A 14,918-nucleotide genomic window follows, 5' to 3' on the forward strand; every position below is an offset into this window, starting at 1 on the left:
TTGTTAGATACAGAATTTGGTTTTAGGGTTTTGAATGTGCTGTTTTAATCTATTTCATTCAAACAGCCCCAGAGTCTGAACTGTTTTCTTGGTACATTTTGAGAGGTACCTTTTTGAAGTGCATAACATGTTTATATTGTATACATTATATTTGAATCAGGTATTGGTCCTGAATAAAAGGTTATATTTCTTAGGTATGTGTAAATTGCCAGGTTTACTTATTGGTTAGTTTGGGGTACTGGCTGAAGAAAAATTGAGACCTTAAAATGCTTTTGTTAATAGCAAAATAACTTCGAGGGGTTCGTGTGTGTGTGTGTGTGTGTGTGTGTGTGTGAGAATGTGTATGTATGTATGTTTGTGTATTGCAGCCTCTATAAAATTGTTTAAAACTTTTTAATGGAGTATGCAGTAAATTGCTTAAAAATAATTTCCCAATATAACAGCCGTTTTGAGTAGCTTATGTGGTAAAAGTTAATGTTAGTTTGCCTGAAAATAAGGAAGCCTTTAGGTGGGGAATGGGAGCTAAAGAGGCATTTATTCAGGCTTTGTATAGTGATTTTTTTGTTTTGGGACATTAGCCACAAACCTCACATATAATTGGAATTAACCACACCTTTTAGCTTAACTGTAAACGTTTTACTACACAATTCTAACAGCTACCGTTTTGGATATCACAAAATAAAGATTATAAACCGTAATAATTTTAAACAGCTCATAGGCAACGGTGAATTTTCTCATGCTTTCAACTCTGCAATGTCCCGTTTTCAGCTCCTCTGGTATCAATAGGCTTTAAAGATTTATTTTTTGTTGACCCAAGTATAAATATTGAGTGTTTGTATTTGAATACAAAGAAGACATCTGTTGAATTAATCCAAAGTGCTGAAGAACTCAGGGTAATGGGTGGAAATAACAAGGAGGTAGATTCTGGTTTGTTAAAAAGAAGAATGTTCCAAACATTAGAGGTTTTTTTGAAAAGAGCAGCCTTTTCATGAGACAGAGAGTCATTGGAGGTGTTTAAGCTTAGGCAGAAAAGCCTGGTAGTGGGGATACAGAATGAGGGATTCCTACCTAGACAGTGTAGAAATTGACTAAGGACCTCTAAGATTCCATCCAACATTAAGACTGTATGGCTAATGAATAGTTAATTTTTACATATTTGATACTGAAGAGGTAAGCAAGCATTTTGAGAATTTGCTTTCCTTAAGATGGCTCCTTAAAATTTTTGAAGTATAGCACTAGAATAAAATGGGGAGTAAAACTATACTGAATTCAATAATAATGTTACCAATGACTTACAATATTGGAGCTGTTTCTTTTTACCTTTAAAATATCTGAATCTAAAAAAAAAATCACGTAACCCACATTTACAAAAAAAGGAAGGAGAAAAATATAGAGGGAATCTTTCCCCTAAATGATAATGCCACATAAAAATAGTAAAATTGATAACACAATATTAATAAACCTAAAAGTCATTTATCAGTAAGATGGATATCTATTCAAATACGTCCCAGACCTCGATATTCCTGACAATTTCAGAATTTATTCAGTAGCTTAGTTATTCAGTAGCTTAAGGGACCGTGATCCCCAGCTCTTTATCACAACTGGGATTCTTGTTGATGAATTAACTGAAGAATCAAAGATTTAACAGGCTTAAGCAAGTTATTCCTGTACCTTGCATTTTGACAATACTTTTTAATTTTCCTTTTGATAACCAGCTAAATTTCATATATTAGCTTTAGTATTTAAATGGATAATTCTCCTTCAACCAGTGGTTTTATAAAGCCTGAGTTTCTACCTCTAGGCCCCATATTTTTCTAATCTTTACCCACCTCAGGTCTGTGCACATACATTGTTCTTTGCCTTCACAGCTGTTTCCATCAAGCATCTCAAAGTGAAAAGTGTTTGAATATGAACTGGCTTATACAAAAGTCATTTCTATTTCGAGTCCAAAGGACTAAGGTAATTCAACAGGGTAACTCTTAGAAACTGTATACCTATGCTAAAATATTTATTTCCTCAAGGAATCCTGCAAAACACTTTTATATAAGTATTCTAAAAAAATAAAATGAAAATACTGTACAGTACAGTTAATGGTAAAAATTGTTTGTAGATTTGGGAACCTTAAAGTTTTCCTTTCTCTTCTTTCCCTTGCTTTTCTTTCAGTAGAAAATGTGCATCAGATGTTTATGTTTAATTGGTTTACAGACTGTCTGTGGACTCTTTTCCTGTCATATTACCAGGTAATGTCCTTACTTAGCAGCTACTTCATATACCTATAAATGCACAAAATATTCATGCACAAATTATTATTGGACATAAGAATTTCAAGTTAATGTTGAATCTTTGGAAATAAGAAGCTACTTAATAGAGTCTAGAATTTTAAGGGAATACAAATAACTTAAAACAGGCTTCCCCATATTCCTTGTAAGTTAAGTATCAGTTTAAAGAAAAATTGTATACGTGCACATTTATGCAATATATTGTAGTGCTGGCATCACATTATTTGGAGGGAATGAATGAGTTTCATATATAACTTGTTGATTTGGGTAGTCATTTTTGAAATTGCAATAAGAAGAACCCTTGAACATTTGGGGGAAAACGGGTCCTTATAAGACTTTCTGACTTCTGGTTTGGTAGAATGTGTTAGTGCACATTTTAATATCACGTTTGCATTACCCAGTATCTGCCTTAGTAATGGAGGTGAAACATGTTTGTTATTTTGCAATCATTGGCTCTGGCAGTCATCAGAATTGTCACCAAAGCCACTTGGCAGTTCTAGGCCAATACATTAAAATAAACTTTTAAATTGCAGGAATTTCAGGCGTTGCACATAAGCAAGTTCTCCATCTATGCAGTCGAGTCGGAGATTATATCTATTAAAGAGCAGCTTTTCAATATTTCACATTTAAAATTTTTCTCTAGTTGTGCAGAATTCAGCCGTTGCACAATTATGTTGCTACTGGCATTGCAGAAGGTGTGTGAGGAAAAGCAAATGATATATGAGGATGGCAGTCTACCTAGCACAATCCCTTTTCTTAATCTCTGCTGTGACCTCTAAGATTTTGGTGCATGGGATTTTACAATTCCTGTAGGGAAAGAACCGAGAGAAATATCTGTCAAGGGATAACGTTTTTCAAAGCGCACTAGTTGGAGCTGTTGCATCACAGCAACATCCGTTTTCTAACAAATGCACTTCAAAAAAGGCCTACATGTGAAATGTATCGTATCTTTTACCCTGTGATATGAATGCAAGACGCGGCTAGTTTGGCTAGTTTCCTCGAGCTCTCTGGTCCCTAGAGCCCTCTCCCGGGCTGGAGTCGCGGATCCGCTAGGGCAGGCGCCCGGCACTAAGATGCCCGCCTCCCCCCACACCCACCTTGGCTCCGCCTCCTCCGCGCTCCTCCGGGGGAGGGCTGCCTCGGGGCCGCGCGCGCGCTCTGGCCGTTTCCCTCCAGTCCAGCTCAGCCCGGGCGCCGCGAGGGGGCGGAGTGGGGTGTGGTGGGCGCGCTCGGGCGGCTCCTGCGCGTTCCCGCCGAGGCAGCGGCGGCGGGAGCGGCGGAGACGGTGGCGGTGGCGGCTGGAGTCCCGTTGCCGAGTCTTACATCCGGGTTCTGGCCGTGACCCAGCTGCGGCCGCCGCGGAGATGTGACCCGTCAGTACGGCAAATATGGCGGAGGTAAGGGAGTGAGCTCCCCCTCCCCGTCCCGGAGCCGGGCGCCCCCAGGTCCGGGCCGGGGAGGAGTGGAGTGGGCCTGGCTAGGGGAGGCCCAGCCCTGCTGGCGCCACTGCCCACCTGTTGTCCGGAACAGGCCGCGCTCTGGGCGGGAGCTTTCCGTGGAACTTAGTTGGGATGGGTCCGGGGGCAGGAGGAAGCGGAGGCGTAGTTGGACTTCGGGGGCACTTTGAAGGGTCAAGGGCTGCGTAGCCGTGCGTACGGAGAGGGGCGAGGGGGAGGGGGCGCCCGCGGGGCTGGGGCGCCTGTGGCGCAACTTCGCCGGCCGGTGCTAGGGGCCAACAGAGGAGCTGCTGCTTCCTCTTCTTGCGAAGTTTCTTCCTTCCCTAGCCGAGATGCTGTTGCGCCCTTCCGCGTCACCCCCGTCGGTTTGCTACTGACATTCTGCCTGTGTTGGGGAAAACGGCCTTTGATTAACTCTGTAATTTTCTTGATGGTGACCAGATGAGCGTGGAGAAATAAACCTGGTCTTTCGCAATCCATACCTTTAGGTTGGGGGAGTCTCCCCATTTCTTCAAACATTCCCCCTTCCCCCCGCCACCGGAGAACCTCTTTTACTCTCTTTACGTTTCACAAGAGTTGCTTTCTCCCTTTCTTACCCTCCATCACTTTCCAGGCATTTACCCCCCTTGCAAATCTAGGCTGTCTATTCTTGTCTTCTTTCTCTTCCAGTCTTCTTCCCCCTTAGGGAAGATTTTTTTCCCCCGTTTGCTCTTTTTCTAGTAAACGAGTTGCCAAAGCCCCCTTTCTTCGGTGGCGATTGTTTTACATTTTGGGGCCTCAGATCGGTGGGCAAACAACCTCTGTTGATTAATTTGAATTTAGTATATACTACTGGAGATTTAAATTTTTCCCTCTGATTTAAACCTTTAAACATTTGATTTTTTTTAAACACGTTTTTTACCCTTACCCTCTGAAGAATTTCGCTATCCTTTACTCTGGAGTTCAAGAGGTGATATATTTGGACTTTTATGTCTTCTTTGAGCAGAGCCACTCTAAATGTTGATGAAGCCATTTTTTTTCATGTGAGAATTACCATTTTCATAGTCTCAGAGGCACCTAAAAAACAGATTCAGGAAGTAGGTAATTTTATTTATCATCCAACCCTAATTTTTGTCTTCATTATTTGCTAAATGAAGTCAATGGTGAGTACACTTTTATTAATACCATAATTTCTCCTTTTTAAACCTTGGAATACAGAAACATAGAAAAATGGAAAAGAATATGGAAAAGAATATTATGGATAATATTATTCTTTATGGAAAAGAATATTAATTTGGAGGCCTTTTCATGTACCTGTTGAGTGGAGGGACCTAAAGCTTAAACAGTTTTCTAGAGTGGCTCTTAGGGTGCCCCTTCCCCTTTATGGAAACTGACTTTATGTCTTGGAGTATTTGCTATTAAAAGAGGAAGAGACTTTACTGTAGCAGGATTGATTGCTGCCAATATTATTTTTAAAAATTCAATATTCTGATTTAAAACTAAATTTGAATTTAGGATTTATTTCCATTTCTTTTGCTCTTTGTGGTTAAAGAATTGTATTTCAAGAAATTATGAGTTGGAGAAAACATAGTTCTTTGTATTTCACTTAAATGTGACTGGATTTATTTCACAGGGCTGAAAGGTTTTTAGCCTTGATGAGGTTCTTAAGTGTTTCTTTCCTTCATATGTAAGAGGGGAATGGGTTCTGTGTAGCTGGATTTACATATATTTTGTCAAATAGTCTTCATTGGATCCCATGCCCATTAGATAAGCAGCAGTGTGTTGAAATAGGTGATGTGGTTTCTTGCCTCGTGGTGCTGCTCACAATGGTTTGAGCTTTAAGTTCTGTAGTCATATTTTAAAGCAAGATATTACTGAAGGAAAATATCTTAGTGTATGAAAATACGGTGAAATTTAAATTTAAAAAAACCTTACTCAGAAATTTTAACTGCCTACCACATTGAAAACTTAATATGTAAATAAAAGCATTTTAACATTTTATTTGTTTGAGAAATTAAAGATGGTTGCATTCATGTAAGAGAAGAAAAGCAATATTTTGAGCCACTAGTCATTTCCTAATAGTTTCGAGTGTATGTTTTAGTTTCCTTAAAAATTACATCATTTGGAGAATGGAACTCTCATATTCTGTAGGAACACATGGATAGTTCAGTTTCAGGGAGAAAACCTGAATTTTGTTTTGAGTGCACTTTTTTAGTGACCTGGTATCTTAAAAATTCATCTTTTATATTCTTCCATTACTTGTAGATGGTTTTATTTATAGTGAATTTGGAGGAAGAGTGGAGGAACCTTCATCTCCTACAGAAAATCTAGAACAAAAAAAAAATTTTAGAATGATTTTAGAGACTGGTCATTTTAAAAATTAGTTAAGGAGAAATGCTTGGTTTATATTATAGAGTGCTTTTACTTTTATGTGAACTCTCAGGAGATTCATTCTTTATGCTGCCAACACAAAGCATGTGGTAAAATAATTCAAATGCCGTGCTCTTGCACTTTTGGTTAAATAGACATGAGGACTGACACTAACTGATAAAATAACAGCAAGTGCAAAGTGACAGTATGCGTTTATTTGATAAATCTGAGGGGAAAACAGGTTATTGAAGAAATAAGTCTCCAGAGGAAAATGTAGGTATTATGCTTCTGTGCTTTTTTGTTGTTGTTTCCTACATAGAATACATAGAATGACCCTGACCTTGTTTCTCCAGAAAAATATTTAATTCTTAAATACAATTTGCTTTAGATGTGAATACAAAACACTACTTTTTCATACTTGATCTGATCATCTTAGTCCATAATAGGAAGTATGTGTTTAATGCTTATTAAAATTTTAGTAACATTAAAAACATACTTAATGTATACAGAAGTAATAGCATATGCTCCCTTTCTTAATACTTTTTGGTAATACTTCTCATTGTTTATTATCCCTTAAAATTATTAATCAACCTTCCAAAAGGAGGCTCTCCTAGTCACACTTTAAGGAAGGAAATTACAGGGCAGTGGCAGTTTTACAAAGGCAATGAGAGAGAGAATAAGAGGAAGGAATAAGCGATCCTTTGGGTTTTATAAGGAATGTGGTGTACAGACCTTTGGGAATTAAAAATTTGTTTTTTATTTCAGAGTTTGTAAACACATAAGGGACTTCCTTTTCAAGGAAAAAAAAGCCACAGCATAGTGCAAGACGTGTCTTTTCACCTAGGCCATGTTGTTGTCTCATAAAGAGAAGAAAATTTAATGGATTTGCTATTCTGTATTAGTTTTAAGTTTTATTAATTTTAGTATTTCCAAAAATAATACATAATCTTATTTATTCACTATCAAATCTGTCCATTTCTCTTAAAAACAGACTCCCTGTTTAGCATTTTTCAAGGGTATTTGGATTTTGTTTCTTAAGGAATAGGATCATCTTGACTGCTGTTCTTGATAGTGTTAATTTCTACTCTAAACAAAACTTGTTTTACTGCAATGAATTTAGGCCTTAAAACTGCTAATGAAAAAAAACCTTTTTTTGGTGTTTATACTTACAGAGCTATTAAGGAATTATCCAAAGTGCTTAGCACCAATGCATGAAAGTCTTAAAAAGCTTAATTCAGAAGGAGTAATAGTCATAGTGCTTGATAAGGTAGGAAAGATTAATTGGGAAATATAGAAGTGAATTTCTTCTAGAGAATTCTTGAGACTAATCATTTTCCCAAATAATTCAGAAATACAAGACTGCCATTGAAACTTCAGTGTTTCTTCATGAAAGGTAATCAGCTATATAGAAATTTATTGCATAAGGTTCAGATGGAGTCCCTGTATATTTCAAAAGATTTGCAGATTCATTGCAGTGATTAAGTTCACATACCAGTTGTTGCTGGGACCCATTCTGTTCGACTTATGCCGTGGCTTAGAATGACTTTTATAATTAGGTTTATGTAGATATGAAATTCATAAAGTAGCGACCCCCAAAAGCTTTTTGCAAATTGAGATCATCTTTTTTTCCCAGTAGCCCTAGATTTAAAAAAAAAATTTAGAAGAATCTTAAACATATCCCATCCATGGAGCTAAGTACTCCTCAGTAGTGTTTATGTCTTTTGAGCACTTCATAATAAAAGTAAAGAACTTAGATCTCAAAGGAAATTGAACTAAACTTGAAATCTAAATCTTTTCATCTAAGGGAAGATGAAACTGAGCAGAGAGCTTATGCAATTTGTCCTAGATCGTGCCGTTTGTGGCACAATTAAGACTGGAACCTAGTAGGCCTCTGAATTCCTAATGCTTAGTAATAGCAGTTCATCCTCTGAATTATTACTACTGTGGTAAACTTGCTAGTTTTAACTCCAAGGCTTTGTTAACTAACAGCAAAGTTAAGTGATTTGTGTATGGGGGAAGAGAGATGGTGGGCCCTGGCACAGTCTCCCTGCCTCCTCCACCCCGGAGTAGGCCCTAAACTCCTTTCTGTCTTCATCTCGATGAGAATCTGATTCAGTGTCTGCATTACTAAGTAGGTGGTAATAATACTTAAATGGTGGTGGAATTGGTTTGAGGGGAACAATTAGGACAGTTATACTTATTTATTTATTTATTTATTTGGACAGTTATACTTACTGAAAAATATGCTCTTGATTGGGATAAAAGAGTCTATTGACTACTTCATGTTTTTACTACCTTATTTATTTATTTATGTTTTAGTAATGGTGATATTCTAGTTAGTTGATCTTTTATCTCTCAGTTTGCAGTTTTCTGGTGTATGGGATATTTCTTACCATTGTCTAGAAAAATACAGAAGAAAAACATTTGAACAATCTGAGGCATTGAATGTTTGTTACAATTATTAGCAGCTTGATCATCTGAATCATATATATGGGTGACAGTATAAAAGTTGCTATAAAAGTTAACAGAGTTCATTCTTTAAGTTGATTTAGCCTATTCATATTCTGTCTGTCTTTCTAGTGTTTTCCATCTCAGATAAAACAATTACGTATGTACGGAAAAGAAAACTAGGTTATTTTTCAAACTTATACAAACTTGTTAAAAAAAAGGCAAATACTAGGTTTTCTTGAAAATCTAAAAGTAAAGGAAGAAAGTGAAAATAGCTCATAATTCCACGAGATAATCTCTACTGACTTTCTTTTTAAAAAAACAAAGAGTAATGCTTGCAAGTGGTTAAAAAATTCCAACAGTACAGAAAGGTATAAAATGAAAAAAGCATTCTTTCTGCAACCCATACTCTAGAGGTAACTGTTGTTAACAGATTCTTGTGTATCCTTTTGGGGGAAAATTTTTTATGTATATTCCAGCCCAATTTACTGTCTCCTCTATATTTTGCTTTTTACTCCTAACATAGCTGTCTATTTATCCAGATACATGTACTTATATATACATATATATATATATTAGCATTTTTTTCTCAAGCAACAGAAACAGAACTGTCTCATTCTTTTTAATGGATTAATAATGTTCCATTGCTTAGAAAAACTATATTTATTTCTAACTAGTTAAAGGATGGGCTTAAATTTTTTCCCAACTCTTTGCTATAGACAACTTTGTGGTGATAAATGATATACATGTATCTTGGTGTGCTGTTTTAGGCATATCAGTAGGGTAAGTTCATGTTGGCAAGATGATCTCCAGAATGCTTAAACTAACTCATACTTCTGCCAGTAATGTATGAGTGCATTTTAAGTACATTTTAATCCCCAATGTAAAAATTTTCTTCACTGCTTACATTTTATAATTTGAGCTTTTGCTAAAAATAGGTATTGCTACAAATGAGTACCTCTTTAGCTTTAGTTTTATTTTTCCCCTCCTTCTTCCTTTCTAATTTACTGTAGTCATTAACGGTAGATGTTGCAGGTTTTTCTGGAGGGTATTGTTAGAGATACCAGTTCCTAATGTGACATAAATAAGAGTCTGACATGACAGATGACAACTTGCAGTCACATTTTTAAACATGCTTTGGATAGATGAAAACCATTTTAAAAAGAAAGAGAAAGTAAGGAGGAGAGAGGTAAAGATAATTTTTTTTTTTAACATAGTTGTTTCCTTGGGAAGTATACAAGGAATCAGATCCTAGGCTTTATTTACCTTCACCACCCACCGTGGAACCTTGATCAAGTCAGTTTATCTCCCTGGGTTTGCTAATCTATAAAATGAGGTAGGTAGGGCAGGTTTTATTGTCAGGTTTATGATCAGGTAACCTTATGCATTTGAAAATGTGTAGTGCTCTATGAACATAAGCTGGTTCTGCTGTTCTTTTAAATACCTAAATAAAAAATGCCCTCATTTCATACTAAAGTTTCCTGTATTATGATACGAAACTCATATTTCGTTTGAAAGATAATCATTTAGTTTGTTGCTTGGACAAAAGTAATGTTTACAGTATACACTATTTTCAAATGCCTGTTTTCAAGAAGCTCATCTTTGATTTAATTGGATATAATTAACTTTCAGGAAACCGGTCTCACTCCCGTCTTCATCAAACTGATACAGTAGAATTTTATTTTGAACATGGAATACTAAAATATGTATCTATAGGCAAACCATTCCAACTTCCCCTCCCCCAGTTCTAATCTAGATATACCATCCATCAAATCACGGTTTTAAAACACTCTAGTATGTCTTACATAATATGATTAGTGCTATCTTTGAGCACTGGGTGTTCTACCTTATGCCAGCTATACTTACAAATGCTATCAGTCCTCTAAACATTTGGTATCTTAATAAATGGCAGATATTTCGGGCCTTTTTCAGAACATTAAAGTGGTAACTATTTACCAATAAAACAAAAATCAGTGTGGTGTTTATTGGCATTTAGCGCAGTCTGAGGCGTCTTACAAACGCAAATACAAATACAGACGCCAGTCGCAATTCAGTATCTCTGTTATTGCCAATATCTAATAACATCAGTGAAAATGCACCTTTTATTCAGTAGAATAACTTATTTTTAATCAGCCTTTTTTATCAGAAGATTGTTAAACGGAATAATTATTGAAGTGTTCAAAAAGAACCAAATGCTCAAAGAGCTATTTCTTTTTAGCTGATTTGAAAGAAGTCCTGGGTTCTTTTTGTTTATGCCATGCAAACCAATTTCAGAAGTTTACTAAAAAGGAGAAACAGCATTGTAAGGCTACTCTGTGGATAGTGAACCTGGGACCAGATGAAGATTGTCATTAACTTTGCTGTAGCCTTGAACAGAGGTTGTGCTTAAACTTAGGAAATAAAGTATGAAGTAGAAGTGGATTAATATTTTAAAATACTGATTTGCTGTGTAATAATTTGGTGGTTAAATTTATTTTGAGCTAGAAGTGTATAACTGTTCAAAAGTTAAGCAAGCTAAAAACCCTTTTTATGGTTACATTCTTTGTTACCCTGTTTTACAGCTTCCCATTGGAGGAACCAAATTTAACAGTAGCACTGTTTTCACTCTGTTGTGGCAGAGTAACTTTTAAGTAAAGATGGTGGTGTGACACTTGAAAATATATAATACTGAATACTGTTGGTCTTTTGTTAGAAAGAGACAATGCTATAGGCAAGAACCATTCTTTTGTAAGAATTAAAGGAAAAAATTGGACCCTTGAAAAAGTATGCCTCGGGCTTCCCTGGTGGCGCAGTGGTTGAGAGTCCGCCTGCCGATGCAGGGGACACCGGTTCGTGCCCCTGTCCTGGAGGATCCCATGTGCCGCGGAGCGGCTGGGCTCGTGAGCCGTGGCCGCTGAGCCTGCGCGTCCGGAGCCTGTGCTCCGCAACGGGAGAGGCCACAACAGTGAGAGGCCCGTGTACCGCAAAAAAAAAAAAAAAGAAAGAAAAAGTATGCCTCAAAACAATCTAAGTCACCACGTGGACTCTAGAATGGCATACTTACTGCAGTAGCATAATGTGGACAGTTTTCAAAACGGACTTTTAACACCTTATAAGAATTTGTCTTAGATGCCTAGCTTTTGAAAAATCGGGCACTTTGCTCACTTCAATTTTGTTCTTGCCTCTCTGCCCCATTTCTTAGTAGAAAGAAGGAAAACACTAGAATATCTCTATCTTTTTGCTAGTGCTTTTGGACTTCCAGCATCTCTGACTTGTAATGAGCATGAAATAGATAGCTTGAAATGAATAGGCAAGGTTTCAGTTATAAAGTTTATGTCATTTGAGGCATCTTTTGAATTTCTGTTATTGAATTTTAGGAGTTGATGTTTTCAGATGACTTGTTTATAATTGTGAATTAACTGAATTAAGATAAAACACAGCCACAGACTGTCAAGTGGTGATAACACTAAAATAAGTTGCTAACAATTTTATCTTTAAATTTATGAGAGGTAGAATGGTACAGTAGAAGGAACATTATAATTGGGAATCTTTGTGATCTTCCATTAGATAACTTAACCTTCCCAGATTTGAGCTTGAAAGGTTGTTAATTCTGTGGTAATTTAAAAGTATGTTTAGTGTTAGTAAAGTTAACCTAATGTACTGTCTGGTGCTGAGGTAACACTTAAATTTTTCCTTCTGCTTTCTTACAACGAAATTTTTATTTTAAACAACGTTTTAAATTGTTTCTGCCTCCCTTCTCACACTCATTTTAAGCCAGAGACCAGCTTGATAACACACCTTGGGTTTTCCCTGTATTGATAAGGAAATAATATTTTAGAGAATTCCAGGATCTAGAATCATATCTCTTGAACCACATATATTATGAGATACACGTTTGCCTTTAAAATCTGAATCTAATTCCACGTTATTGTCTTTGTTTCTAGATTTAGGAATGTTTTAGATTTTTCTCTATGTTTAAGTTAATGTAATGTCAGAGAAGGGATTATATGGGAAGTTTTAGTTTGTCTTAGTTCAGACATTAAAACGTAACTGTAGTTTTTGGTGTTTATATCAGTCACTGAATAATTTCTGTAATGTTTATAAAGATTTACTACACAAAGATGCTAATTTTTGTTCTTTTCTCCCCCACTCAGCCATCTGTTGAGTCTTCAAGTCCAGGTAAGTATTTTCTATATTTTTTATAATCTCTGTTTGACTAACATTTGGCCTATTAGTTACATAAAGGTTAGAGGAGTTAGACTATCATCTGACTTGCTTTTCTTCTGAATGCTTCTTTTCTCTGGGGAAAAAGAAATGGATGAAATATTTGACTGCCCATGAAAGTACAGGTGAGGCTGCTGTGAGTTCAACCTCATGACTATTTGTGGGTTTCTTCTCTCTCTCTCTTTCTCTCTCTCTCTTTTTTTAATGAATTGCCACATGTATTTTGTGTAGTTTCTATTTGCTGTTTGATTTGAAGTATATTTGAAGTGTATTTTTAAAAAGGAAACATTAACTGCTTAGAGATATTTGCTTGTATAGGAAACTCGAAAGTATTTGAGAAAAATACTGTTAGCGCATTTAATGAGAGAGGGAAAGGTAAAATGAAAGATTCAACAAATGAGTGTTGTTGTAAATTAAGAAAGTTATTTTTAGATTTTATTTTTTGTAGTATCAGGCTTCTGTCCAAGGAAATGTTTATTGTTTTAAGTAATAATAATTGTAGGCAATTAGGAAAAAATTAGGAATAAAAACTTAATGTAAAAAATTTGAGGTCCACTGGTGAAAGGCTGTGTCCTTTGTAACATCTGTACTTTGGAATTGATGCTAATAATAGTAGTCATGTGACCCAGGCTAAATGGTTTGTCTATAGACTCCACCAATGTAAACCAGTTACATCTAGTAGCCATTAGAGGTGGGGATTTAGGGAAGGGAAGGTAATAAAATGATTAAATGAGTACACGTGATGTATTATAAACTGAATTTATCTTTTGAGCCTTTGCAAAGATGTAAGTAAGGTACTTTTTAGTGATCTTGCAGTAGGATGGAATTCTATGACGAAGCAGTGATATTAGCCTTAACTCTGAAGCAAAATACTTACACAAAGCACCAGACTCCCTAACCCTAATAATTTACTTTTGGGATTCTTTTCTCTAGGAGATAGCCTAATCTTGGGCCTTAGTAATTAACAGAAAGGAATAGGATGGTTAGTTGGTCTCAAAGAACAAGGTAACAAGAAGTCAACTAAAACAAGGGAGAAGAAAAATACAGCAACATCTATAGGAATACATAATTATTGACTAAGTGTCCTAGAAGATTGCTGTGTGAACTAAAAAGTTTTGGGACATTTCCATTGAAAACTCAGAAAGAAGGAATAATGATTGGGACAAAGAAGCAACAACTAAGTTAGTGATTCTCAAACTGCTCTTACAGAAAACCCTTGTGTCTAGTCCCTCACCTAGTACTAAGGTCCCTCACCTAGTACTAAGATCCCTTACTAAAATTATGCCACATTCTTCTTAATTTCCAGAAGAAATTAAGGTAATATACTTTTCTAAATGTTTTTATTTTATAAATCATTCTAAAACTCTGATAACTCATTTGTATTATAACAAGTTAGACGATACCTGATTTATCAATTATATATTTAGTTATTTTATGTTTAATATCAATATTTTGTTATGTTCCTCAAAGAGCACACTGACTTCTCAGTGCTTTGCCATCTGACCTAGCTTGCAATTTACTTATCTTTGTGAACATAGGCTCTTTTCAGGTATTCTTTGAGGCAGAATATCTGCTGCTTCTGAAACTCGGGCTTACAGGAGCCTTGGAGCACAGTAAAAGCAAAGGCATTGGAATTGGCAGAACCAGGATTAAAATTCCGTTCTTGGCACCTACTGGCTCTGTGAGTTTAAACATGCTACTTAAACTCTCTGAGCCTCAAGTTTTTGGTTTTTGTTCATAGGATTGTTTGAAGATTAAATGAGATAATGTATGTGAAGTGCTTAAGCATAGTATTTGACACATAAGAAAATATTGTGAGGTAACAAGAACCCTGGAGTCTTGGTGCCCCTTGGCGCCCCTTATTCCTAATTGTCTGATTTTTCAAGAAATCAGCCTCTATATCTCTTTGTTTTACATATCGGTTTTCTTAGTGGAGTGAAATAGAAGGGTAGGTATATCTATTAATATAACCTTTAACACTTTAAATTGATAAAAATAAATTGCTAATTGTTTTTGGTTTTTTTAATGTTAAGTAACTCATTTGTTTATTAGTTAACAATGCTTTTGTAAACTTAAGTCCAGGTTTGGCAATAGCCAGATGTGGGGATGGTTTATAGACTATATATGCCCAGCATTTGCTATCTCCCATTACAAGTTTTGACCCTATTGAGTACAGCAGTAT

General features: G+C 36.1%; 1 protein-coding gene across 9 annotated transcripts in view; it reads left to right on the plus strand.

Moving 5' to 3' along the window:
- The window catches only part of MIER1 (MIER1 transcriptional regulator), a 57,020-nt gene that overhangs the window by 1,992 nt on the left and 40,110 nt on the right, over window positions 1-14,918 (plus strand). For 3 of the 9 annotated variants that reach the window (XM_082611944.1, XM_082611936.1, XM_082611941.1), the window contains one exon: window positions 12,667-12,691. In XM_082611944.1, coding sequence (XP_082468070.1) covers window positions 12,667-12,691 — 25 coding nt within the window. Of the gene's footprint in view, window positions 1-2,163; window positions 2,241-3,475; window positions 3,677-12,666; window positions 12,692-12,824; window positions 12,862-14,327; window positions 14,418-14,918 lie in introns of those variants that run through there. The other 6 variants (XM_082611943.1, XM_082611937.1, XM_082611938.1 and 3 more) reach the window with 6 other exon arrangements.

This window comes from Mesoplodon mirus, assembly GCF_964341445.2.
Source record: "Mesoplodon mirus genome assembly, chromosome: 3".
NCBI classification, from domain to species: domain Eukaryota; kingdom Metazoa; phylum Chordata; class Mammalia; order Artiodactyla; family Ziphiidae; genus Mesoplodon; species Mesoplodon mirus.